General features: G+C 42.0%; 6 protein-coding genes across 9 annotated transcripts in view; 3 read left to right on the top strand and 3 right to left on the bottom strand.

The window, feature by feature from the left end:
• Positions 1–340: 340 nt before the first annotated feature.
• On the bottom strand, positions 341–1,584 carry LOC128254909 (uncharacterized). Its single transcript, XM_052984272.1, has 2 exons — positions 1,170–1,584; positions 341–1,112 (listed from the first exon to the last, which is right to left on the bottom strand). The coding sequence occupies exons 1-2, from the start codon at positions 1,571–1,573 to the stop codon at positions 416–418; spliced, it is 1,101 nt and encodes a 366-aa protein (XP_052840232.1). The 5' UTR covers positions 1,574–1,584; the 3' UTR covers positions 341–415.
• Positions 1,585–1,909: 325 nt separating this feature from the next.
• Positions 1,910–5,335, bottom strand: LOC128254903 (peroxisomal ATPase PEX6). Of its 2 annotated transcripts, XM_052984267.1 has the most exons (6): positions 5,247–5,335; positions 5,013–5,142; positions 4,443–4,955; positions 3,569–4,324; positions 2,077–3,511; positions 1,910–2,025 (listed from the first exon to the last, which is right to left on the bottom strand). In XM_052984267.1, exons 2-5 carry the CDS (start codon positions 5,031–5,033, stop codon positions 2,108–2,110), a joined length of 2,694 nt encoding a protein of 897 aa, XP_052840227.1. In that variant the 5' UTR covers positions 5,034–5,142; positions 5,247–5,335; the 3' UTR covers positions 1,910–2,025; positions 2,077–2,107. The 2 variants fall into 2 exon arrangements, with proteins under 2 accessions (XP_052840227.1, XP_052840226.1); XM_052984266.1 differs by lacking the exon at positions 5,013–5,142 and having other exon boundaries at positions 5,247–5,287.
• Positions 5,336–5,591: 256 nt separating this feature from the next.
• LOC128254904 (transcription initiation factor TFIID subunit 5) lies at positions 5,592–7,934 on the top strand. Its single transcript, XM_052984268.1, has one exon. The coding sequence runs from the start codon at positions 5,646–5,648 to the stop codon at positions 7,758–7,760; it is 2,115 nt and encodes a 704-aa protein (XP_052840228.1). The 5' UTR covers positions 5,592–5,645; the 3' UTR covers positions 7,761–7,934.
• LOC128254907 (periodic tryptophan protein 1 homolog) lies at positions 7,931–9,483 on the bottom strand. The gene has a single exon (XM_052984271.1). It carries the CDS (start codon positions 9,389–9,391, stop codon positions 8,012–8,014), a length of 1,380 nt encoding a protein of 459 aa, XP_052840231.1. The 5' UTR covers positions 9,392–9,483; the 3' UTR covers positions 7,931–8,011.
• A 230-nt stretch (positions 9,484–9,713) lies between these two features.
• Positions 9,714–10,240, top strand: LOC128254744 (5-hydroxyisourate hydrolase). The gene has a single exon (XM_052984017.1). It carries the CDS (start codon positions 9,847–9,849, stop codon positions 10,186–10,188), a length of 342 nt encoding a protein of 113 aa, XP_052839977.1. The 5' UTR covers positions 9,714–9,846; the 3' UTR covers positions 10,189–10,240.
• A 345-nt stretch (positions 10,241–10,585) lies between these two features.
• Positions 10,586–27,387, top strand: part of LOC128255189 (uncharacterized) — a 39,135-nt gene continuing 22,333 nt past the window's right edge. For 2 of the 3 annotated variants that reach the window (XM_052984751.1, XM_052984750.1), the window contains exons 1-2: positions 10,587–11,448; positions 23,417–23,548. The gene's annotated coding sequence lies outside the window, so the exon portion shown is untranslated. Of the gene's footprint in view, positions 11,449–23,416; positions 23,549–27,387 lie in introns of all 3 variants that reach the window. The other variant, XM_052984753.1, reaches the window with a different exon arrangement.

The raw sequence follows: 27,387 nt of genomic DNA, 5'->3' as shown, positions 1-27,387 counted from the left end.
TAACCTTTGCGAGTTTAAATTTAATTGTAATAAATTTAATAGGGTTTTTAAAAAATGATAGCTTCCTTAGTTATCCTTAATATGTATGCTGCTATGTAGGACTAAATTTACAGACTAGACTCTTTGAAGACTAGCCCTAGTCGCATTACTATTTGATTGAACAAAGTTAAACATTTTTTTGTTTTGTTTTTCGAAACCTTTTTCTTTTGAGTAGTTGAACAAATAGTTGAACAAATAGTCATAACAGACTAATTTGTTTATAGTTTTAACATAATTAAGTTCCGACAATGACCGTATAGTTTTATTAACAAACAAATAAAATTTTAAACAGAATATAATCTCTCTTGTATTTTTTAAGTTTATCTTTATTAAATACTTTATTGTGTGTTAACGATAAGAATAATAAAGTATATGTTTATAGCTTGGCATATTGCCACTCATGAACAACCATTGACGATTGGATGTCCTTAAGAGTTTGGCAACCTATCAGCGCCATTGTGATCTCGAAATCCTTCTTCAGCACTTTCAGCATCTCCTCCACGCCCTTCTCGCCATTGTAGGCCAGAGCCCAGACAGCCGGACGACCCACGAATACGGTCTTTGCTCCCAGAGCCAGGGCCTTGAAGATGTCGTTGCCCTGCATGATGCCGCCGTCCAGCATAACCACCAGATCCTCACCCACGGCTTTCACAATCTCCGGCAGAGCTTCGATCGAGGCCGGAACCGTGTCGATCTGACGTGCTCCGTGGTTGGACACAATGAGTCCGGCGCATCCGAACTCCCTGGCCAACACGGCATCCTCGGCAGTCAGCACACCCTTCACCACAATGGGCAGCTGGCTGATGCTCTTCAGCCAGGCAATATCTCTCCATGTAATGGTGGGATCGAACTGACTGGACACGTACTCATTAATGCCAGAGGCGCCCATGGTGGCGTTACCCACTCCGGTGGCCTTAACGCCCTGGAAATTGGCCAGGGTTAGGTGCGATGGCAGGCTAAAGTTGTTGCGCACATCGGCACGACGGTGTCCAAAGATGGGGGCATCAATGGTCAAGACGAGGGCTTTGAAGTTGGCCTTCTCGGCGCGGCGCACAAGTTTTTCTGTTATGGTACTAAAACAAAGGTGATTAAAAGATATAAAAAACATATATATAGGCGTCTCTTCTTACCGATCCTTGTAGATGTAAAGCTGAAACCACTTCACGGTGTCCGGCGCACCGACTGCCAGATCCTCCAGCGAAGTGGTAGACAGGGTGCTGAGTATAAAGATGGAGCCAGCCTTTCCAGCCGCCCTGGCATTTCCGATCTCGCCATCCGGATGTGCCATTTTCTGCATCGCAGTGGGAGCAATGCCCAGCGGCCACTTCATCTGCTCCCCGAAGATCTTGCAGCTGACGTCCAATTGGGAGACATCCCTCAGACAACGCGGACGCAGACGCAGCCGGCGGAATGCCTCGCGATTCAGTCCCAGGGTGAACTGCTCACCGGCTCCACTGCGGTAGTAGTCCAAAGCATTCTTCTCCAACTGGCCAGCGGCCTTCTTCTCAAAGTCCTCCACACACACCAGAGCCATGATTGTTACGTAATAGGGGAATGGAAATATTCAATGTTTGGGAACACCTCTCGCCGCACCACCCAGACTCGAACTAAACCCACTGAGATTAGGGGCCAGCATCAACAGCTTTTGCCTGGCGGGGTCCATAAACCGAGGAATCGCGATAAGCGCGCTGTCTGCCGGTTGCAACTGATAAGGGACCCCTCTTCATCCCGAGATTACAGAGCACAGATCAGCGCAGAGATCATATTAATAAGAAGACGCAGTAGGGACACTCTGCATGGGGGGTAGCCACTGCCGGAGGTGATAACCACTTTCGTTTTGGCAGGGCTAAGGTTAACCGTCATCACGTACCTCCTGCAGGTTCAGATGCGTTCAACGTCCAATTCTCACCCTCCGGTTTCCTATTTCATGAGGGGGTTCCACTTACAAATGGTTTGAACGAGTGGATGCTCGCTGCGAATTGTGAACTATCAACGGGTTTATTGAAAAACAACGTAAAATGTCTGTAGAAAACTCACTCTTAGAACTAGTTAACCATCGTCGGGCACTTCAAACACTGTACGACGCCTTAAGGTTGTTAAAGTACTCCAGATCCTTTGCGCTTATCGAGGGCACAAACTTGTTGAACGACTTGGTGAAGTCCTCCGCCTCCACAATCACGTTCTCCGGCAGCAGTTCCTTCTCTGTTATTGCTCCACTTAAGTGTCTGTCTATGATGCGTCTCACAGCCGAGAGCCAGGCATTCGAGCAGATGGAGTACAGATCTGCTCCGCTCATTTCACTCTTCAAGCGCTCGGCAATCTGGTCCATGTCCACTCCGGCTTCTAGGGCGAATCGCTGGGTCTGGGCACGTAGCACGGCTGCCTTGTCGTCGGCCGTGGAGCAGGGTCCCACGTAGAAAAGCTTGTCGAAACGACCGGGACGTAGAAGGGCGGGGTCAATAAGATCCGGCCGATTGGTGGCGGCCAGTATGAAGATGGGCTTGCTGGTATCGCCATCGCTCATGCCGTCCATCTCGGCCAGAAGTTGCGACACCACCCGATCCATAACGCCTCCAGAATCACCAGCCACACCGCGGTTGGGAGCCAGGGAGTCCAGTTCGTCCAGGAAGAGCACACACGGTGCCGCAGAACGAGCACGGGAGAAGACCTCGCGAACATTCTGCTCGCTCTGGCCCACGTACATGTTGAGCAGTTCTGGGCCCTGCACGGAGAGGAAGCTGAGGTTGCACTCGGTGGCCACAGCCTTGGCCACCAGGGTTTTGCCTGTTCCCGGGGGACCGTAGAGCAGGATGCCCGATCTCCTCAGGTTCTTGCCCATAAGATGGACATGCTTGAGCGGCAAGCCAATGCTGCTCTGGATCTCGTCCTTGAGCTTCGCAAGACCACCGATATCCGACCAATAGACCTTTGGCACCTTCGGCGCACCCAAGCTGTCGGCGAAGGAACTCTGCATGTCGGTTAGGTTCTTGGCGAAGTGTGACATGTCTAGCGTTTTCCTACCCAACCGATTCCGTATCTTCAGGCGAACGGCACTGTCGTAGAGCAACTGCAGGTCGCCCAGCAGAAAGCCCTGCGACTTGGAAGCCACTTCCTGCAGCACATTGAGGGTTTCCCTCCAATTCGAAGACACGCGCGACATGAACTGCGACTGATTTTCCCGCGAAAACAGGGGCAACATATCGATGGCCTTTTGATTGTAGATAACATCATTAAAAGTCTCGCGCACATGCATCCAACGGAGGATCTCGAACCGCTCATCCTTGCTGGGCATCTCAATGCTTATAATCTCCAGGAAGAGACCTTGAATCATGGGTTTAAGGTGCCTGTCGCTGGTCAAAGCCACCACCACAATTGGGTGCTTCCGATCCCGGGTGAAGAGCTCTTGAACCTGCACATGGAAGGCCGAAAGCAGACGCAGGTCCTCATTGCCCTCGTTGTCTATGCCAAATATCTGTAACACACATATATATATTTAATATTTTAACTACGTTGATTGAATACCACCCACCTCGAAGTTATGGAAACATATCAAGAGCGGCTCACTGACTTGGCTCTTGGCAAATACCGCCTTAAGCTTCATCTCCGTGTGCGATGGAACCTGTGAAACGATCTCCGCGCAGTCCGCACCGTAAACATGCATGCCCAACTCCTGGGCTACTGCATTAACGAGCTTCGATTTGCCGGATCCTCGTTCGCCCTGCAGCAAGAAAACCGGAAAGATGTGCTTGGAGGACAGACAGGCGGACTTCTTGGGCAGAAAGGCGTCCACCGAGGAGCGCAACAGTTGGTAGGGTTTTCGCAGACCACTCGGGTAGTTCTCCACGATGGCCACGTTGTCGAGCAATTGGCGAGGCAGGAAACTGTGAACTGACGGTACTTGAACCAGGTTGCTGAAGTTCTTGGCCACCACCGCCTGCAGCTCGAACTCGCTGCCCTTCGTCTCCAGGTGAACGCACTTTAAGTGCAAGTGGCGCAGGTTGGCGAATATCAGGTAATAGTGCGCATAGGTTGCAGTGCCCAACAGGTCGGCGTTCACCTCGATGCGGTAGATATGGCCACGATGCAGCAGTCGCGGAGTGTTGAAGTAGTTGCTCAGGATGAGCTCCGTCAGTTCGGCGGGCAACTCATGCGGATCCGACAGCAAGTACACATGAGCTTTGGTGGCTATGCCTGGTATAGTCTGCTCATCAGCAAACTGCTCTAGTTGCACCCAACAGTTGGAGCGGACTTGAAAGCGGTCCAGTATGTTTCCATAAAAGTTTTCCTTAATTGGTATTTGAAAATTAATGTTATAAATAAGATTTTTGTTTCATTTAATGGGTTTCAGGACTCTCAAAACAAGCTCGTTTGTGAAAATATTAAAACATTTAAGAATTACCCACCTGGACATACAGACAATTGGGTTGACATTGGGCCACCGGGAGTATCTGGGCCACTATGGTGTGCGGGGCCTCCTGGAGCATTTGCTTGATGACCGTTTGTGGCGTGGATCCTCCATCGCCGGACAGGGGCTTACAGACCTTTTCCCTTCCTCCTCGGATGACCAAGTTGACAAAGTTGACGTCCGGCGACTCGGCATAGGTGTCGTACACCTCCCGACTGGCGAACACCAGGTGCTCCGACTTGATCAGCTCGTTCTTGATCAGCAGATCGTAGAGGCGATTCGGAATGGGGGTCAGCTGCAATTTGCCCTTGTAATATTTGGCGTAGCGCCAGTATACGGCGTATGTCAGATATCCGGGGTAGAGAAACCAGGGCCACTTGGGCGCCAGCACCTGCACGGCGGAATTGTAGCCCTCGATTAGCTCTAAGACGCGTCCGGAAAAGCTGAATCTCGGCTGGCCAGGATCCTGTTGATCGAACGACACCGAATTCCGCTTGCCCGCGACCTTTTTCTGCGGAAACCAATCAGGAATTAGCTAATGGGGTTAATATATTAGTTGTTGACCTACCGCAGAATCATTTTCATTCATTTTTCACAAAAATATGGACAAACACAACAGAAAGCACGAGTACAAGGGTTAATTTCGAGAGGCGGTGTCAAAGTTCAAGGAGCTGGGGAGTGGGCGCCAGACAAATACACTGAAATAAGCAATGGCAATTCAATCCAGTTAATGCACAGCGTATTATTACCCTTCGCAAAGGAGATTTAGCCAATTTATTTGGCCAGTTACGATGGATTTTACCTTTTTTATGATTACTCTCCTCTTCATTACGAATGTTTTGGTTCAGGTAACAAAAAAACGTAAAAAATACCAAAAGTATTTTGGCAGCCCTGCGCCGGCTATAAGAACTACAGTAAAGTCTCGCTAGTAATGAATAAAGTAAAAGTATTATATATATGAAATATATTGATTTTTTTTTGTCTTAAATTGAGGTATAAAATACAAAACAAGTATTGAAAAAATTAAAATTTTATTGTATGATCCAATTTCTGTCGACCATAGTTTACTGTACCTATTGACGCATTTAGTATATTTTAGTATACTCTGCAATGCATCGTGGTATTTTTGACCCATCCAGACCTGGTCACACAGCCACGCAAAACAAAATAGTACAGATCCCCGTGTTTATTTTCCGCGAAAATGAGTCTGGAAATGAGTAATATCAACGGCGGGAACGGGACTCAAACGCCCCACGACAAGCGGGAGTTGCTCTGCTTACTGAAACTCATCAAGAAGTACCAGCTGAAGAGCACCGAGGAGCTGCTCTGCCAGGAGGCCAATGTGAGCAGTGCGGATTTGTCTGAGATCAGCGAAAGTGATGTGCAGAAGGTGCTCGGCGCGGCTCTGGGACTTGGAGATGACAGCCGGGAGCGGAAGCATGTTCCGGTTCCGCAGCAGGACCACAAGCCATCGGCGGTGACGGAGGCCAATGCCGCGGAGGCGCTGGCCAAGTTCATCGGCGACGATAGCTTCGATGCCCAGCACTACGAGCAGGCCTACATGGAGCTGCGCACCTTCGTGGAGGACTCCCTGGACATATACAAGCACGAGTTGTCCATGGTCCTGTACCCCATCCTGGTGCAGATCTACTTCAAGATGCTCGCCAGCGGACTGAGGGAAAAGGGCAAAGACTTTATTGAGAAGTACAAATCCGATCTCGATGGCTACTACATAGAGGGGCTGTTCAATCTTCTGCTCCTGTCCAAGCCGGAGGAGCTGCTGGAGAACGACCTGGTGGCCGCCATGGAGCAAGATAAGTTTGTGATCCGCATGTCCAGGGACTCGCATTCGCTGTTCAAGCGCCACATCCAGGATCGCCGGCAGGAGGTGGTCGCGGACATTGTGTCCAAGTACTTGCACTTCGATACCTACGAGGGCATGGCGCGCAACAAGCTTCAGTGCGTAGCCACGGCGGGCTCTCACATTGGCGAGGCCAAGAGGCAGGACAACAAGATGCGGGTGTACTATGGCCTGCTCAAGGAGGTGGACTTCCAGACCCTGACCACCCCAGCGCCGGCGCCGGAGGAGGAGGACGACGATCCGGATGCCCCGGATCGCCCCAAAAAGAAAAAGCCCAAAAAGGATCCGCTTCTGTCAAAAAAATCAAAATCGGATCCGAATGCCCCCTCCATTGATAGAATTCCCCTGCCGGAACTGAAGGATTCGGATAAGTTACTAAAGCTCAAGGCCCTCAGGGAAGCAAGCAAGCGTCTGGCCCTCAGCAAGGATCAACTGCCCTCCGCGGTCTTTTACACGGTGCTCAATTCTCATCAGGGCGTCACTTGTGCCGAGATCTCAGACGATTCCACCATGCTGGCCTGCGGATTTGGAGACTCCAGCGTGAGGATATGGTCTTTGACGCCCGCCAAACTGCGTGCCCTGAAAGATGCAGATGCCTTGCGGGAGCTGGACAAGGAGTCGGCGGACATCAATGTGCGTATGTTGGACGACCGAAGCGGAGAGGTGACCAGAAGTTTTCTGGGCCACACCGGACCCGTATACCGCTGTGCCTTTGCCCCCGAGATGAACCTGCTGCTCTCCTGCTCTGAGGACAGCACCATAAGATTGTGGTCCCTGCTCACCTGGTCATGTGTGGTCACATACCGTGGGCACGTTTATCCGGTGTGGGATGTGCGCTTTGCGCCGCACGGCTACTACTTCGTCTCTTGCTCTTATGACAAAACCGCCCGACTGTGGGCCACGGACTCCAACCAAGCGCTGCGAGTCTTTGTGGGCCATCTGTCGGACGTAGATTGCGTGCAATTTCATCCCAATTCCAATTACGTAGCCACCGGGTCGAGCGATCGTACAGTGCGCCTGTGGGACAACATGACCGGACAGTCGGTGCGCCTAATGACGGGTCACAAGGGTTCGGTGACTTCGCTGGCCTTTTCCGCCTGCGGACGGTACTTGGCCTCGGGATCGGTGGACCACAACATTATTATCTGGGATTTGTCCAGCGGAGCACTGGTCACCACCCTGCTAAGGCACACCAGCACCGTGTCCACGATCACCTTCAGTCGCGATGGAACTGTCTTGGCGGCAGCTGGCTTGGATAACAACCTGACTCTGTGGGACTTCCACAAGGTCACCGAAGACTATATCAGCAATCACATTACTGTGTCGCACCACCAGGACGAGAACGACGAGGATGTCTACCTAATGCGCACCTTCCCCAGCAAGAACTCGCCGTTCGTCACCCTGCACTTCACGCGTCGCAATCTTCTCATGTGCGTGGGTCTCTTCAAGAGTTAGGATCACAGGTTAGCTTAGTCGGTATACGTAAAGTAGGCTTAAGTAATTCCCGGAATGTTTAGGATTAAAGTTTTGTAATCCATTTGTGCCCCTTCCCCCTGGAATGTCTTAGATTTTTAAGCCCAAAAGTTTGTGTATGCATAACTTATCAATAAATTTTAATCGAGAGGAAAAGTTGCTGATTTGGGTCCTTATACATAGTTCATATTTATTTAAAAGTCATACAATGAATACGCAACTGGAGGAATAACCTACTCCGCATCGGCCAGGCCGAACGTCCGGCGCACGGCCACTGAGTTCTTGATGTTGAATATCGCACAGCGCGGAGGCTTCTCCCCGCCGAAGGCCAGGGTGTAGGGATCCTCCGGACACTGGCGCATGCACTGCAGACGACCCATGTTGAACTCGTGCTCATAGACGTGCTTGGCCTCCGTGCCGTTGAAGTTCCACACCTTGAGGGTGCCCTCCGTGGAGATGGAGGTCAGCAGGTTGGGCATCTGGCTGTTAAAGCACACCCCGGAGATCTCCTCGTTGTGGGCCTTCAGGGACCAAAGCACCTGGTCGGGCGATCGCTTGTCGGCGTAGTGCAGGCTGCCATCGTTGGTGCCCACGATGAAGTAGTCGTTCTGGGTGGGATGCCACAGCACTTTCTCCACCTCGCCATCGACTTTCCACTGGATGCTGGACGAGTTCACCGCGTCGGAGTCGCGGCAGTCGAACAGTCTCACATATCCATCGGCACAGCCGGTGAGTATGCTCTGGGCCTCCTGCGGATGGAACTCCAGCGACTGCACCTTCTCGCCAAAGGCTGTGATGGTCGTATGTGGTTGGCCCTCGTCCATGTCCCAGAGTATCACGGTCTGGTCCACGGACCCGCTGGCCAGAATGTGCTCGAAGTTGGTGTTCCACGAGAGATCCAGCACCGCGTCCTTGTGTCCATACTGCTCCTTGTTCTGCTTGCGGCTGCCCTTGGAGCCCAGCTTAAAAGTGGGCTCAATGGAGTCCTGGATGTCCAGATCCCAGATGGTGATGATGGGGTCCATGCAGCCGATGGCGCACATGTTGCCCGTCTTATCGCTGCCCGCATCGTGGTTCATCCACTCGATGCAGAGCGGGAAGCTGGGCAGCAGAAAGTCGTGGTGCGTGTAGAGGGCTTCCTCCTCCTGGTTGAACACCCACACCTCCATGGAGGCGGCGTCGTCTTGGACGTGGCCCACCAGAATCAGGTTGTCGCTGGGCTTGATAACCTCATCCTCGGCCTCGGAGTCCTCGTCCTCATCGGGAATTTGCTCGCCGGCATCCACGATGTTAGCCAGGCTGGTGACATTGGCGTTCTCCTCGTTGTCGTACTCCTGGAACTGGAACTCATCACGAGGATTTCTGTTCTCACTGTTGGCATCCACATGGTCGTCCACATCCATATCATCGCCGTCAGCTGCGTCACCGTCGCCCTCCTCCGCCTCGTCGTCGCTCTCCTCGTCCAACTCCTGCTGCGTATCGCCAATGATCCTCGCCAGCTCCGCCTGCGTCAGCACGATCTTGTCGGGCCTGTCCTTGGCCACGCCCCGTGGCACGAAGCACAGTGCGGGCACAAAGTCAATGCTCGCCTCCGGTGGTCCTTCCTCTGCCATTATTTAAATTGTAAAACAAAGATTACCCCACTAAACGCAATAGTCAACACGTGCAGCTTCAAACGAGAAAGGCAGTGTGACCGAAGCGAAATCATTTCAATATTAACAGTGGTTCAAGAAAATATACTAAAATGTAAAATAGCCTTTAAACAAAATTGTTTTTTTCTAATATATTAACCCTATAATTATTTAAGCCTTTTTTTATTCGTAGATTACATTTTTAATTAAACAAATTTGTTCACTTTAATGAGAGATTTATTTAAGTTATATATTTATGTTCGGATATCTTTGGAAACAAGACCCACGAATTTGTTGTTAAGCGGAGTTGATTTATGGATGCAGCGAGATTTTCTTATCTTTTCGCTATCAGAACTTTTCGCAGGTTAATGCAATCAAAGATTTAGCTATCTCCATATATACCTCCGATCTTCATCAGTCTAGAAGTTGCCTTCAGAATGGACGCGCGTAAATTTTCTACACACATATTGGACACCTCAGTGGGAAAAGCGGCTGCCAATGTCAGAGTAACAGTTTCCTTGCTGGACGAGATCCAGGAGTGGAGATCACTCCGGGCGGCCCAAACTGATGCCGATGGTCGCTGCCTGCTCCTGGAGCCTGGTCAATTTCCCAGTGGAATCTACAAGCTTACCTTTCATGTGGGTGCCTATTTTGCAGAGCGCGATGTAAAGACTCTGTATCCAGCAATCGACATCATTGTGGACTGCAGTGAAAATCAACACTATCATATTCCTTTATTACTCAATCCCTTTGGATATTCTACATACCGTGGTACATAGAGTTTTATAATCTATATTGCAAAGATAAATAAAACAATCGTTTAAATACCTACTTAAGTTTTTTTCAATTGTAGTTTGGTGCTCTTAATTAAAATACTTTAAAATTATAATTTTTTATATATGTATATGTTTTTTTAAACATTTTTGTTATTTTAAGTATCAAAAATATAAGAGTGTAGAAAAACAATGATTAAAACTAATTAAAATGTACATAGTTAAGACGAGATAACAAGGAAATAAACACACAAACACGACACAATTTACAAGTTCTTAAATTTTTCATCGCTAGCTTTTGTCACGACAGAATTTTGTTCTTCGTGCGTAATTTACCGTCAAAATTCAGTCCCGCGCTCATCTCTATTCGCCAAGTGTCTTACCATCTCTAGCCAGTATTTAGTGTAGTTTCAGTTTGTATTTCGCGGGTGGTTCGTGTGTGCGCTCCGTTGTCGGTGTTTGGAATTGAATGTTTTTGAAACGGCGATCGGGCGTTGTGCTCGCCGGTATTTATAATAAAATAAAATCAAAATTAAATAGTATAGTACCGTTGCAAGCTATAATTGGAATGTGAGTGCCGGGTACCCTTGAGTTCTACGGATCTCGTTGGATTCTGCCTCCCACTGAGGCGCAACAGTTGTTTCGGAATAAGAATCTGTATGGAAATGATATCAGTGTGTGTTTTCAAAGAGTTAAACAATAAGTTGGATTTGTTATTGGAAAGTACAAACACACAGCAGCACTACTCCCATAGACACACACTCGATGCGGCCGAGCCAACAAATCCCCGACAAATCTTAAACCAGTTTTAAGATACATATTCTTGGTGTCAGTGTGTGCATGTTGATTTTTTCTGGCATTGTTTTCGTTTTTATATTTCGTGCTGCTGGCTCTGCATCTTTTTTGTGTACCCTTTTCGCTTGCCTCTGCCTCTAATCGCGTTTCCATTTTCTGGCCGCCGTCCAGATCCGAGGTCTTGGTTTTGGTTTGGGTTTGGGTTCGTGGTCCGGCCGAGCAACAAGTACCCTGCCTAGTACCTATACCTATACCTATATCTATACCCTTACCCATACCCATACCAAGTGCCAGCCCGCGTCTCGCTCCGTCTCCCACCTGAAAACCCGAAAAACACGGAAAGAAACGAGCTTAGATTCTAACGAGATCAGCACGCCAGTTGGTAACTCTGCCCCAATTGGTCCAATTTGACTGCTGTGTACGAGGCACCATTAAAACTCCGGCGTAGAATCGCACAAATAATTCCAAAAGGTGAGTTGGTGGGATGTACAATATCAAGGGTCTTGGTGATCTCGAGTAGTAATGAGAAATTTATAAATTGATATTTGCTGTATATATTGTTGACTAAAACCTGTTGGAATATGCATTTCAAATCTTGGGTTCCAAAGACAACAATTTTTGGATTGTATTTAATATATATAATACACATATACACACATTGATAAATATTTTATGATTCAGAACAATAGAAAAATGTAAACATTATTTAGAACAAGCTGAATTTTTGTGTGTTTCTGAAATTAATTAAAACAATGAAATGTATTGATTGTGCAAATATGTCGTCAGAACCAGTTGAACTACAAAAGCATAATTAACACTTTCATTATTTATTCGGGATACAAGTTCTACGGAACGTGGGAAACAATTTAAGTAAACTCTTTGGCAACTAATTTGAAATTCAATGCTGACTAAATTTCGAAAATATTTTCGTTAAGTTGTCTAGCCCGAGGACTATTACCTTACTGACTATGCGATATGTCGGGCAATTTGGTTTACCTAATAATTGAAAGTTCAGCGCCGCATTAAACCGCAATCAAAATGACAACTCGCTAACGGTCAATTAATCATAAATCTCAATGAATACGGCAAAAAGGCCGAAAATTGTGTATATGTAATTGATAATCGATCCGACGATAAACACTTTCCTGGCCCGCAGCTCTGGCCAAAATCCAATCATTAATAACTGTAGTCAAAAGATAAATAAAACTATGGATGCGAATACCGTTACATGGGGCGCTGGAAAAGTGTCAAAAATCGTAACCTACGTGGATATAATTTGCACTGACGTAAAGCCAAAAAACCTAATATGCGATGATCGTTAAACGCTGTAGGCAAATTAGAGAGCGGCTCAGCCGGCCAAAGTGCAGAAAAGAAGGCAAAAGCTTAGCCGCAAAAACAAAGCAGCAGCACCAGAAAAAAAAAAACAAAAACCTTTAAGACTGCACAGTTGGGGGGTAAAAAATGGGGGGAAATCGCCACTGCTTGAGCATGTTTGTCGTCGAGTTCAGCTGACATCGCAAAATGGCAAGAAGCCTCTCTAAGATACACAGAAAAAAATTAAGAGTTATGCAGATTGCTTAGACGATTTTAATTGCCATCTTAATAATAAAATATAAATGTTAATTTCTTCAATGTTATAATACATCTTTTTAAAGTATAATGAAACAAAAAGTATTAACTATTTCTGATGCACATATAACAAAGTATTCTCTTTTAAAGATAGTATTTTTTTGTGGCCCATTCGTTCTTTTATCTGCATTTCCAACAAAATGAAAAAAATATATATTAAATCTGTTACTGTGTAGCTAAAATGGCAAGAGCAAACAGGAAATGAACCCGCATGCACTTTTTCAAGTACCTTTCGTTCGAATTCGTTGGCCGATTGCATCGAGTTGTATACTCGAGCACCGAAGTTGGAGCTCCGACTTGAGCTTGAGCTTGGTCTAAAGTAAATTTTGTCGTCGTCTTGTGTTTCTTAGTTTGCTTTTAAGTTGTGCAAGTACCCAGCAGTTTTAAGAGAGGTTCCGTAAGGGTATACTGGAACATGGAGTTCAGAGAACAATGCGAAATGTACGAGAACTTAAATGCAAATTCTCACCAATTATATTTTAACCTTGAGTTATGAAAACTTCTATGTCTGGGGTTTTCAAATCGGTGCATTCGTCTAACTTACTCTTAAACATTCTATTTTTCAAAGATAATTTTGTAGTAAAAACTTTGTTTTCAAAATTGAAATTATTTGTATTTTCTTTTATTTACATTTAATCGTTTTGCTTGTACAAAGTTAACAAGTTAATACTTATTTGCTTACTTGCTTAACTGGACATTTTTAATGAAAAATATCACAGTTCAATAATATCACTTGCCCTTGCTTATAATTATTTGCATGGACTTCTTTAAAATAAATAAATATTTAAAGATTAAATCGAAAGACTCCATCTCCCACGCTAAGCGGTATCTTAATGGCGAACCCTCTGGCTTAGCCTTACCATTTAATTTTATTTTACTGCATTTTGTTTTGTTAATTTCCATGCAATTTCAGGGCATTTCATTCCGCTTGGGCGTAGTTGTTCCCGTACCCAAGTCGTTGTTTTTTCGCAATGTTTGCGCAGTTGTGTGGGCCTGCATTTGTATCTGAGTGCGGGGCTGCAGGGGTGCGGATGTGGATGTGTGAGTCGACCAACCTGTTCGGGGCTCAGGGAATGAGTCAGCGCTGGGGGTTCGCATCCATCCATGAGATACAATTCGAGTAGACTCAGTAAAGTGTTTGCCGAGGACACCAGGGAATGCAGGGTCCTTCTTCCTTTCTGACCTGCACTCAAGCGTTTATCCGTCGAAGGTTTTGATTATTTTGTTTCTTGTGCCCTTAGCAATGTCTCATATTACTGGGTGGATGGAGTCGAATCCCCTGCCATCCGTATCTTTCCGTTCTTTGCTTTGTTCATCGCCTCTTTGCTTCATTTCCCGTCTATGCATGGGGCAACTCGAAATGCGTTCAATGTGTAGTTTCCGATAAGCCTGCATTATGATATACTTAAGGGGCGAAGCCGTATTGAGTCTCTTTAATTTTGCGGAGCATAAAGCTATTGGAACAAATGGTTGGTACCAAGAGGCACCTGCAGATAAATAAAACTGATTTTTGTGTTAATATTCCAAAATAAATACATGTTTTTATTGCAAACAAGAACGCAAAGAAACTTTAAAAAAAATTAAATTCGGTTTAATCATCATAAAAAAGTGCGAATTTGGAAAATATTTATTTTATGAAATTTTACGCTCCTAGCATTCATTTGCATTCTTAATATGATTAGTTTCTGAGCATCATTATGAAACTATTCTGTTTTACAATTACCTGATTAATTCGTGTAAGACAGACGACCTTGACAATCTCTGCCCCCAGCGCTTGGCATAATTATCGTGTTTGGGTTTTATTCCACACGCTTCTCCCAATGTACCTTGGTCCTTACCTTCCTACCTACTTACCCGCACTCCAAATTGGATTGCAGCAGGTGGCGTGACTAAGACATTCCGCCATGGCAATGTGAGTTTTTCAAAATTCGAAACCAATTTCAGAGCTACAAAGCCGCTCTTTTTCTTTGTGGCTCTCCATGCGCTTTATAGTTCGCTAGCTGCTGTTGCTGCTAACAAGCTTTATTTCAGTCTTCCAAGCAGGCTTTTATTTTAGCAAATTTTTTTAAATTTTTATTTTTGCACATACACACATGACCACTTTTATGGTTTCGACATTAAAAATGTGGCGCAAAATTCAAACACTGGAGCGTAATTGAACAAGCTTGAGAGATGCTTCATGGGTGTGGTAAATGGGGGGTAGGAAAGGGGGTTGTATTAGCCGAAGTCAGTCGCGCACTAAATCCCAATGGTAACGCACCCATTAATCACAAAAGAGAAACAATAATGCTCGGACGGGCGAAAAAGTGGTAAAAGCCGCACAAATACCCAAACAAAGCGAGTTAAAAAATGCAAGCCATTGCTTTAAGATGTTCCTGAAAGATACCAGCCGGGTGTTAATTAATAAGTTTTATGTCTTGCGATATGTACTCGAAATTATAAAAATACAAGCATCCAACTATTGTGAGTCAGTGGCGACTCTCACATAGAATAGAATGCGATAACTTTCGACGGAAATTCTCTATAGCATCAAGTGATTTTATTGTCTGACATTTTGGCATTTAGGCATTTCGGGGAGTGTTGGATTCGTCACCGACCATATAATGTTTAATTAGTGCGAATTGCGTTGTGCAAAACAGTTAGCTTCTGTCTTGGCCAATTTTGTTGGTTAGGGGAACGGCTGTAATGGGGCAATTAAAAGCATTGTTAATGGGATACAAATGGGAGAGGGATATCCCATTCCTACAAACAAAACAAGCAATGTATGCAGCTAATTAATTAAGAAAAGGTTAATGTGGTAAGGGTGAACACAAGCGAGAGTATTAATTATTTTCCAAACGAAATCGATAGGAACTTAAAACCTTTTCATCGTATATTGACAATTATAGAAAGATACAAATTTGTTTATGATCATATTCTTCAGGTTATTTAAAATTTTACCTTTCAAATGAAAACCTATATTGGCATTAGTTATTTTAGTTACATAAAAAAAAGGTTTCTTATTTCCTTTAAAAGTTTACATAGTTATTTTCAAATACCTTATATGAACAAATTCTACTATTTTTATAGAAAGCAAAGCTTTTAAAGTGCATAAAAGTACAAAATGTATACATTTTTATCCACTAAAGTATATCCTTTAACACTTTTATATTCAGCTTAGTATCGTTGTCGATTCCCCGCTAACTCAATAAGAATGTTTCGGTTGGGCCCTGCCAAGACTGTTTCAAGTAAAGAGCTATTATTAGCAAGTGCTTATGCCCGTTTTGGCCAGCTCATTAGCCATTCTGGGCACAAGCCAAGTAACATAAAAGGCATAAAAGGCAAAATACACGAGTACGGCCATACGTCTATAAGCCATTTCATATTCACACCATTCACGATGGTTTATCAGGTTGCATGCACGCGATTCAAATCAATTGCCACAATGACACACATACAAATTGTAATGCTGCGGACACAGATACTTTTCGCAGCCACTGTGTGTGCTTGGGGCCCAGACAATCGTCTAATGCCCAAACCAGAACGATGACGAGGCAATCCCGTGAAGAAGACCTTCACGGTGGCAAACAAGAGCTGTACACTCCACAATAACAACAGTCGCATTCTATATTCTACGTCATCCAAGGAAAAGGGGTGGTGGGAGGTGGCTAGAGCGAGACAATTGCACGTGCTTTGCATGTTGAATTACAAAATAACGAGAACACAAACTTGTAACTCACTTTACAATCGACAGCTACGCAGAAGCTCTTTTCAGTTACAAAGCAACAGGTTTCGTTTATTCCATAACACTGGGAAAAACGTAAAATGTGAAATCAAAATAAAACTTAAGTATAAGTATTAATTTGGAAATTTTAAAGACTAAAAATAGATAGTACTTTAAAAATCGCTTTCTCAATTTAAATAAAATGATGCCCACAAAAACCGCATAGAAATGGAACCAGTAAATATCAAACTCAATAAATCATAAATAAATAATATTTTTAAAATTTTATTTTAAAATATTTTTTACTTTCAAAGTCTTTAAAATCATTTGTTATTTAAAAGTAAAAACAAAGGAACCAGAGTATATTCACAAAATAAAGCTATATTAAACCAACATTTTAAATCATTTGAAAAACTGAATTCTATGTGGATAGTTATGATTTAATACTTTCCCTTTTGGAGTCAGAGTTTTTCGCTCAGTGTAGTGTTGTAAAGAGGAGTTTGTGGGAAGAACCGCCCACAAGAGGGGGCGTAACGCTGTTTCTCTTTTAGCGGTTCTTTCTTTCTGCATAATTACAAGGCCTCTTCGGGGGCATCAAATATTCAATCGACACAATGGCACACATTCGACCTCTATTCTCTCCTCGCTTTGTTTTGGTCAGTATTTCTTATATTTTTATTTCGACTGCTATACTTTTATTTAGGTTAATGCTAAAAAATTGTCATAGCTGGCGGACAACTTTCATTAGGGCAAAGAAAAAGCAAGAAAAAAAGCCTTCTGATCGTTATAAACTTTTGCACTCCCAAAGCTGACTTCTTCACCAAGATTATGTCCGGCTTGGAGTCGAATATATACAGGCATATATAGATAGATACGGACAGAGTGGATGCTTATGCTTGTAATTTCACTTTTTATAGTTTACAAAAGGTTAAAACGATTAGGCATTAATGTTGGCCAATCTTTTTGATGCTTTTCTTTTATAATTTGCGCGCTATTAGCGTACTTATATTCTTTTTGGGTCACAGCTATTAAGTATTTTAGGTAGCTGATGGGTGTTGTGTGTGTGTCTAAGGTCGTATGTACCATGAAAAATACCTAACGACTTACAAAACTCAGTTAAAACAAATAAAAAAAGTACTGAAACATTACTAGCCTTGAATCATTTCTTATAGCGTTAACACACTTAGCTGTTTTTGGTTTGAATAATAATGCAATTCAAGTTTTTGTTTTACAATCTTAAGCTGAATTTAGAGTGTTCTTTTCATTCTTAGAATTTTATTTTAGCATCATTTTATTTATTAAAGTATAAACTTTGAAACTGTCAAAATACCTAAAATGTACACCAATATTATCAAATTAAATTCAATAATAACATAATCCAGAATATCTCTATTTTATAATATAGTTTAATTTAATAACAAACTTAAGTTAATCTCAAACAGCTAATCAAACATGTGGCATTTGAATTTTACATTAGCGCAGATTGCCATCACTTTCAACGCTTTGTTTGGGTCTCAGCTAATGACCTCCTAAGCTCAAGAAGATAAAATATTAATTTGTTTCCGATTTCTCGGACAGCTGCAGCAAAGGCAAACTTTAATAAATATTCATGCTGTTTAGACAGTCACTTTCCCTTTTTATCAGCTATAATATTAAAGGAAGTGCTAAGAGGAGCGACCTTTCATTCACAGAATTTTTAACCCAAGAGCGATAAGGCCTGGAGAGATATATGGGTGGTACAATTATACGATCCAAAGCATTCTCTTTGGATCTGCTTTCTTATCGCTCTGACAGCATCCGGGCCACACCCACGCCCTCAGATTGGATTGGAAAAATACTGAAACGAAAACAGATCCCATCGCCATAAAGCACAGGAATGTTCAGAAGTCATTTGGCGGATTTCATGCTCCGTTGGCTTTGATTAGACGCGTTCGATTTGTTTGTTTGTTCCGATCATGCCAACAATTAAATTCAATGAAATTTAATTTCGCAATTGAATTTCATTTTCAGCATGCTTGCGAATTACTCGAGCGTTGAGGCTTAGCTAAGTATTTGTTTCCCTCTCACTTTTCCCTTTCGCCTCCTGTTTTCCGATTTTCGCTACCCCACTAAAAGCCAATGTATCTGTTATTTTTCCTCGTTTACCGACATCTTGTATGCGTATGCAAAAAAAATGGTTTATTGGGAATTTGAGTGGTTAGTCAAAGTACTCGAGAAAAAACTTTTTTGGACATTATTCATAAATTTAAGTTCCCCATGTTACACATTGTTTATCTTTAAGCAAACCAATTTATTGAAATAAGTAATATTTTATAGGCATGTATAGTATACTCGTATTTACTTGTTTAAGGTTTGATTGCTATTGCTAAATGAAAATATCTACTTAAGAAAGACACCCGTTTTGTAAAAAGATTTACAATTCCATGATAAATTCTGTCAGCTGTTTTTAGTGAAAAATTGACACAATTTTAAAGTGTTTATACAATTGCAGAGTATAATAGATATTTTAAATATTGTAAGTTGCTTGAGATGATGAGACATGGTGATATATGAAACATTAAACTTTTAATAATGATCACAGCAGGATGTTTTGCTTTATGGCCCATTCAAAAAACCATATAATAATGAATCAACAAACCCACAAACATCCGCTGAGTTTGGCGTCCAGTGTCTTTAATTTGACAACAGGTTCCTTGGCTAGAAGGAACCCATCTTACGAACCATACAAACAATACAATTTTGTGTTGACTCGATTTCCGCTACACATGTTCATGCCCCATTGACTTACACTCGAGTTGATCAAAATCGAGGGGTTTGGGATTGGAAAGACTATGACGATGACGATGACCAAGAGGGGCGAAACCGATTTCCACAGCTTTTCCGTACTCGTTTCATTGCCGATCATTCGGGTTCGAGGTTTTCGATATTCTATTTAACGGCTCATCGGCTGTTCGAGCAGAGAACGTCTACGGATCATGCCCCCAAGACGGGATCTTGAGATTTTCCTTTGTTCCCAGACCGCTTCAATCTTAATGTGCGGTTTGGGTAAATGACTAACGGCCAGCTAAACTATAACTAATTGGTCCCAGGTAGTGGGTAGTTCCATCAGTTCATGTATTATAGATGGAAAAAAGTCTGTGGTTTCTGGCCGAAATTTAAAAGACGCCATAGATGGTAAGAAAGTATTTATATTGAAGCCTGTGATCTTGATCATAAAAACAGTACCTATATTTGTTAAATTTCAAATTTCAAATACAAAGTGAGTCAACCAAACCGATTTATTTGCTTTAGATTTGTTCATATTTTACAAGATATTGTAAATTAAATAGGGCTGGTTTATTATACAAACGATTGGTTTTTATTACCGTTTTTAATTAATTTATTGTTTTTTGTGTTTGCCCGCTTAACCAACTTTGAAATCAACCCAAGATCATATTTTCAGCACAATTAGAGCATATTAAGTGTGGCAAGAGCGAGTGAGAGGTGTGCAGGGCGAGACAAGGAGGGAGAACGTACTTGTTGTTACTATTTTTTTCTGTTTTGAGACTGCAAATTAACGCAACAATTAACAGAAACGAGTTTTCGAGCCAAGGGGAGCAAACAGAATGAAGTGAAGAATCTGGCTATGGATGATCTTTCGAATTTTTATAAATTATTGGGTGAAAAAGGGGCAAACATCGGAGAAAAAACGAAGGGGAAAGATTGGAGTGGCAAAGCAGCTTTATTGAACAACACAACTCTTCAACTATTTATGCCGGACCCCCGCTGAAGTGGCAAGTTCTGTTGGATTGGGCTTGCTTCGTTTTGGATTTGTTTTTAAAGAAGGGGATCGAAAACCCAGCCAAGCGATGGATAGAAAGAGTCAGAAAACAACAGAAAACAACACAAAATAAAATGGAAGAGAAGTAGTAAATGTTAATTTTATGCCACATCGATGATGACTTCGATTTTCCAAACGAAACTTGAAAAACTTTGGGAACACATGAGGAAAATCTTTTTTCTTAGTTGTAAGCTCCAAAAAAACATTGTTGATTTTAGCCAAACATATTTAGAATTTTTATTCTTTACTTGACAAAAATTAGTGAAGCAGCTTAAACAAAAGTTTTAATTGCGTTTATGAGTTATTATTAAGTTTTCGGTTATTGCGCCGTTGAGTTGTCTTTTTCGAGCAAGCCTTTGGCTTGATGTGGTCTTGTGGTTTTCCAGTTTTCAGTTTCTTGTTCAAGTTTTCGGTTTTGCTCTTATTACTATTCCACTTGGGAGCTATATGGCATTGAAGTGTTGCATTACCCCAGACTTTAGGCAAATTCTGTCTTCGCTTAATTCGCAATCGCTGGCGTCATTTCTGCCCCACGAAGTTATGTGACAAATTTTCCATAAATACATTTGGCCAGCAGGCGAGAGAGTTCAGCAACCTCCATCCGAACTGACCTATTTGCGAGGATTGCCAAGCGGGAAAAAGTGAGCGAGAAAGTGAGCCATACCATCCCGGAAAAAGCAGTCCAATTTGGACGCTTTTCTTGGGAAAATTACAGCTTAAAAGGTCTTATGGAAAACACTATTTGCAATGCAAAATAAATAACCTAGCCTCAAATGATTTGTTTAAGGAATATTATTATTACTAAAGTTTAATTTATTTCATTGAATACCTTGCAACTATAAATATTCGATTTAAATTTAAACGCAAACACGTGAGTCATATAACTTAAAGACTTTTTAATGTTAGTACATTTTTATAATATATTCCACATACCTTGTTATTAATAAACAGCAGAATCTTTTGAAATCTCATAGCAGACAATTATTTCTTTCGCACACTTATTATTGTGTGGATACATTAATGGGCGTGCAAAGTTTTTCTCCCCTTCTGCATATTGGTTTATTTTTGTGGGTGTGCGGACAAAATGTTTTTGCACTGATGAGTACGAATATTTTATTTTGCATTTTTGGATTTTCTCCGACTATTTTCAACATGCTTAAAATATTTTCTTGTCTAGAATTCGACATTCTTGCAATTTAGATATTAATTTTACGCTAACTGTTCTTTTGCCGCAAACGAAACTCATTAAGAGAAAACCAAACAAATAACAAATGAAATTCAATTAAGTTTTATGGAAAATGACGGGAAGAGCAAACCAATTTGAGTGCATAAAATTAATGGCAACAGACCGTGATAAAAGCGGTTTAAACCCGTTTAGAATCCAAGCTTGGATAATTTATTCATGGATTCATCATTCGATGCATTGTTCGATATCCCAAAACATAAACTTTTACTTTTCATTATTGTTTCGGAACCATTGTGAGTGCTCATCTCGGAAGACCCTCGAATCTCGGATCTCCCCCTGCAATTAATCTTCGCCAGCCCCGAACAATCCAATTAGATAACCCCGGGCCTACTCACGTGTGGGGGCAGTGAAAGTTTACGGCTCGTTCTAAGCCACTGGACCAGTCCGGAATACGGAGCCTCGGACGATCGCTATTTGCATAAAACACTCATCTAATAAAAGCCCTGTGCAGTGGGCAGCAGCTCGAGTGCTCGATCTCGAATGGAACGGATTGGTATCGTACGTGGAAATGCGTAGAAATCAGATCAAGTTTTTTTTACAACGATTGATGATGATGGTAGGGTTTGCTGTCTTTATATGTGCAGAGTTTCTCTGTGAACAAACAATTTTATTTTAAAGATGGCATCGGAAATGGTAAAGTGCACAGCCATTACATTCATACTTTTTTGCTTCTGCCTTTTGAAACTAAAATTACAACTATTCTGGGTGTTATTATTTTACCCATAGCTCAATTTTGTAGTTTTTATTACATTTGATTACTTATTTTATAAAATTTTATTTAACCAAATATTTGCTGTCATTGGCAGGAACGGATATGACTACTAAATGATATAATGAATCTAAAGAACTTTTAGAATTAGGTAATACCATTACAACCAATTTAAAGTTGAAAGGCCGGCGACAGCATTCCAATTTTGCAGTATAGAATAAAATTTGAGTTTTTTTTGGGCCTATCCTTGTAACCCAAACCCTTAAGGTCCTTTCCGCCACGCTAACTCACTTTTTTAGGCGTTATTTAATTGCATACCTGCTGCAGGCGAGTTTTACTTTCGCATAAAGGTCTGACCTCTTCCTGCCCTGCGATTCCCCCCACCCAGCTATCTACATTTTTGCCGGGCCATTTCTATGCAAATCAGCTGAGAACACGCACACATCAGTGGGGGTTCCCATGAAGGGATGTCCTCATATACTTATAATGGGGCACCGGCTTTCAATACACCGCATGATATGCGATATGGATATGCAAATTCAAAGGGGTTAAGGTGGGAAAAGGGGGCGGGGCGCGGCGATGCGAAGGCCTAGCCCAATGTGCAAATTCCTTTGGCCACGGGCTTGGCAAGAACGTGACAAAATGAAGTCTGTTTTCGGTATTCAAGCCTTACGTAACGCGCCGCCTGTTCGAGCCTTTAGTTCTAAGCCATTGTAGTGCCCGGGGATAATCAAGATTTACGTTCGACTTTCGCCGTTATCACCGGCCAATGGGCTGGGAAATCCAGGAGCCGTCTACGGATGGCAGATTGTGCCGGGGTCATGTTCGCTTTTTGGGTCATTGACCGCCCAATGGTTGATTGATTTTAATGCAGAAGAATTGTTGACTGCACAGAGGCAAAATAGCTAGTTTAAAACAGTTTCTGCTTCTGCTTTCTATATATTTAACATTTATTTACTAAACTTATATGGTTTTACTTATAAATAAGTCTTATTCCTACATGAAATCGTTACCTAAAATTGGTTCTTATATTTATTAGTTCAAAGTAAACAAAATATTAACCTTCTTATTTTGACAATTATTGATGATATTTTGTCTTTGTGTATTGTTTTTCTACAAGTACACATTTTTCTTGGCCATAGATCACTGTGAGTTTTCGATGAACATGAACTTGATGAGTTCATAAATAGCTTACAGTTCTTGGGGATACACATGCCCCACACATGTGTCCCTCGAAACCAGCTGATCCAACCTTGGAACTCACATATTTCGATTGCATCACTTCACCCTCAAATACCATATACTCAATGTATTTTTCCTGCTTCTTTTCAGACCACCAACAAAAGAGCTTCGAACAATGTAACGACAACTTAAACGATCTAAACACAATCGAAAGGCGGAAAATCATCGTATTGCCCAAAAATAAAATTGAACAGACCTCAGAAACCACTCCAGCGAAATCAGGTGAGTTGAGCAATAATTTGGAATTGCTTCTTTGATTGGGAAACACTCTGAGATAAATAGCAAATCATCATAATGATTCGCTTTGATCTGCCTTTATTTAGCTGCTTAAGTTTTACGAAATTCTTTCAAAATACTTTAAAGAAAATAGAGCAAAATTATTCATTTAAATATGCCCCGCCAGGGGAAAAATAAGCAACCAGCTTTTATGTGTTTGCTTAAAACTTTGGGGTACGACTTTTCGTCTGTCTCGTTGGCATTAAGTAAATTTATGTCTATGCACGGAAGAAACTCCTCAAATGCCACTGGTACGTGCAGCATTACAATGTTTAATGTACGAGAGTATATATATTTTAATATATATACTTGTTCGCACCTGGGCTTCGTCTCTGTTGTTATGGTAATGTGAGCTTCGTTTTGGGGTTTCATTCTGATTACAATAACATTTTTGCCTTCATTGTTTGCAGGCAGCCAAAGACCTTGGGCTCAGATCGACCTTGAATCTGTGTGTAATTCAAACCGAATAATCAAACTGATTAACCCATATTCCGAATACCATTGAAAGCTTAACACCTTCTCGTCGGAAAGAAGCAATCACTCAGCCAAAGAAAAAGGGGACAACCTTGTGGTGTCCTCAGTTTTTGATGCCTCAATTTGGCCAAACCCATAAACTGGGCCTTCGACTTTGCCGATTTCGTTGCCTAAATTCAAGAAGGTGGAAAAGGCTGAACACTTGCGGAAAATTTCCACCAACTTGGCCATTTTCCAAAAGCAGAACACACAAGGATTCGTTGCTGAGAGGAAGGAAGTCGCTTCCTTTTTGCCTTATTTGGTTATTCGGTGACGGACTCCTGACAATTTCGTTGACTAGGTCAGGCTCTCTCTTTTTGCATGGGAACGGTTGTGTGTAGGCTTCACTTTTGGTTTCTTCGGGATTAAAAGCGACTGCGCAAAGAGAATGGGAGAGTTATGGAAGGTCCTGGCAACATTCATTTGGCAACATTTTATTATTATTTATAATAATATCGTTTTCTGCTCTAAATGACATAGATTATTCTAGTCAACTTCTGTAAAGGTTTTTTTTTTTAGCATTATATATTAAGTAGCTATGTAGAAGAGTTTTGTTGACTTAATTTAAACTATTTAAACAAGCTTTTTATCATTAAAGCAGACTCCGAATTAAATTAATTAAATGTGGAAACACCATTAGGAACACAAATAATTTAACTTAAAGAGAAATTAGGTCTAGAAAACTTTTTTATATTACATAGTTTAGGATTAAATCATTTACTTTATTTCGGGCATTAAATAAACATTTAAGTTTCAGAGTAACACTTAAAGACATTTCGAAATTTTTTTTGTATTCCAACTATTCTACTAAGAGTTCTTAAAAGCTCCATTATTCTGTGCAACATACATCCAGTGCTTGTCAAACTTTGGGAGCAATGATGCTGCGATGCCACCCACGCAAAAAGAGCAAAAAGAGATGGAGAATTAGAGAGAGATATCTCGCAGTTGCGCTTCTTGACCTTGGGCACGAACGCACTCAAAGACCCCCCGAATCCACCCTTTTACCTCCGAAATGACTCTATCCTTTGGTGCTACGAAATCCGGACAGAGATTCCGCCGATTCAGTCGCTCACTTCGCCAGCAGCCACAAGTTGTGGCCACGCGGACGAAAAACGGAGGCAAACAGTTAAGATTTTAAAGTGCTTTTATGGTGAACCTCGAAGATCCCCCGCAATGTCAGCTAGTCCCACCGATTCGGATCTGGATCTGCAGTATGTGAAGGGCTATAAAAAAGAGGGGGAAATTACATTTCCATCTGGCAGTCAATTAAAACAACGCAAAAGTAAACAGCAAATAAATCAACAACAGCATCAGCCAGTGTTCAGAATCTCTGAATCAGCAATTGCTGCGTCATCATCATCATCATCATCATTGTTATGGCAGCACACTCTTATCAGAACTTTGGCTGACCCCCTCCTATCGATTTCCATCGATTTCAATCGATTTCCATCTATCATACACAGATTGATTGATAAGAGGGCGGGGACGATTTCATGCGCCTCTCAAATGGGCCTCGGGTTCAAAGTTCGCATTTGTCAAATGGAGCGAAAATAGGGACTGTATAAACACAAGCGCCGTTTCAAGAGCCCGGTCTAATAGAAGGAGATGAGATTAAATGGGCCTAGAAAAACAAAGGTTTAGAATGGTCTTAGTGTCCCCTGGGTCGGTAGATAAATTATAGGCACTCGTCTAATAGCTTCTTGAATAAATTTCCATTTAATAAATAAGCATTAACCACAGATCGAAAATAACAACTCAAAGAGTTTGTTTTTAATGGCTGAAATAAGTCGTTATTATTTTATTAAAAAGGCTTTTCTACATTTACATTTTTCTTTAATTTTAAAAGTATTTGCAACATGTTTATTTAAAAAGCATTTTTTCATTTACATTTCTCTTTAGTTTTTTTAAAACTATAATATTAGCAATTTCATTGGTTTTGTATCTAAAAGCTTTTTGGTTATTGCTCATCTGTGTAATAAATTAAAAATATTTCTCACTTCCAAACGAGTCAGTGGAAAAAAAATATACACTAGTAGCTGGTACTTGCTTATTCATTTCCTTATCAGCGTCACGCCCACTTGGTAATACCTGTCCAACATTTCGCAATGGTTGAGGCTGGAAAAATACACCTCATGTTATCTGAAATATTTATGTTCTCCTTCCCCATCTATATATACATGTTTTTACTCAAGTTGTATTTTGTATTTTGTATTTTGCCTCATAAAAAAGCAAAAATGGCATTTTCTTAGCGTTTCCAATTAAGATCCTCAATAAAATGGCTGGAAATCCATTTAATTTAATATGGCAATAAAAAAAATGAAAGTGTGGCAAATTGTATTTAATAAAACCGAAATTTGCATGCAGCCGCATGTTGAATTTCCTTTCGCCTGTTACTTGAGTAATTAGAGTGCATCTTAAAGCCTCAGCTTTGTCATTTTTACAGTTTGAGACGACCTTCAAGTAACCCAAGCCGCCCCCGATTCGCGTTTTGTCCAAAGTCGAAGGAGCCTGGTCATTAAAATAGATGACAGATCCATTCAGTCACCGGCAAATAATAATGCGGTAATACTCCGGAGGTTGTGCACCGTGTGATGTGCGATGAGCATGCACTTTTGTTCACTTGTTTGCTTTTCTTTCTCGGGTTGTGTGAGCTTTCCGGTCAGGGGCACTTTCCTTTTCAATTTGTCCAGCTCTTTAGCTTGGCCATTATGCCACTTGGCCGTTTTGCAATGACGCTTGCTGACCAGCTCGCCATTGGGAATTGTGCTGAAGTGTCGGTAATAAGTGTCTGCACAGGGAAAAAAAACCTCACTCAATTTTTTTTATCATGCAAATAAAAACTAAATAAACAGATTATCCAATTTTAAGGAAAAATTTGATTTCTTTCAAATACTAATGCTCTGCAATGTGGAATCTTATAAATTAAAACTATTGTTTCATAAGAACACATTGTAAAACTACAAGACAAGTTTAAATAAATTTTAAAATACACACTAATAAATCGATTAAACTGCATTATATTTAACTGATTAACAACTAAAATATATACCTTAAAATCGTATGTTTAAAAATTTTAAAAAATTATTCAAATTCACTGCTGATACAAAACAACTATAATATTTATCTCCGTGTAGTTAATGTCTTAAACAAATGCGAAATTCTGGCATCCCGCTTGGGGCTTAAGTTTGCTATAGAGTTAAAGCCATAATCGGCTTCCTGGCCCATTGTCTGGGCCTCATCGTAATTAAGTTGGCAAATTTGTGTAATGAGCA

The sequence above is a fragment of the Drosophila gunungcola genome (genome assembly GCF_025200985.1).
Source record: "Drosophila gunungcola strain Sukarami chromosome 2R unlocalized genomic scaffold, Dgunungcola_SK_2 000006F, whole genome shotgun sequence".
Classification (NCBI taxonomy): Eukaryota; Metazoa; Arthropoda; class Insecta; order Diptera; family Drosophilidae; genus Drosophila; species Drosophila gunungcola.
Note: the sequence above shows the minus strand (reverse complement) of the source record. Positions and strands in the feature narration are given on the sequence as shown.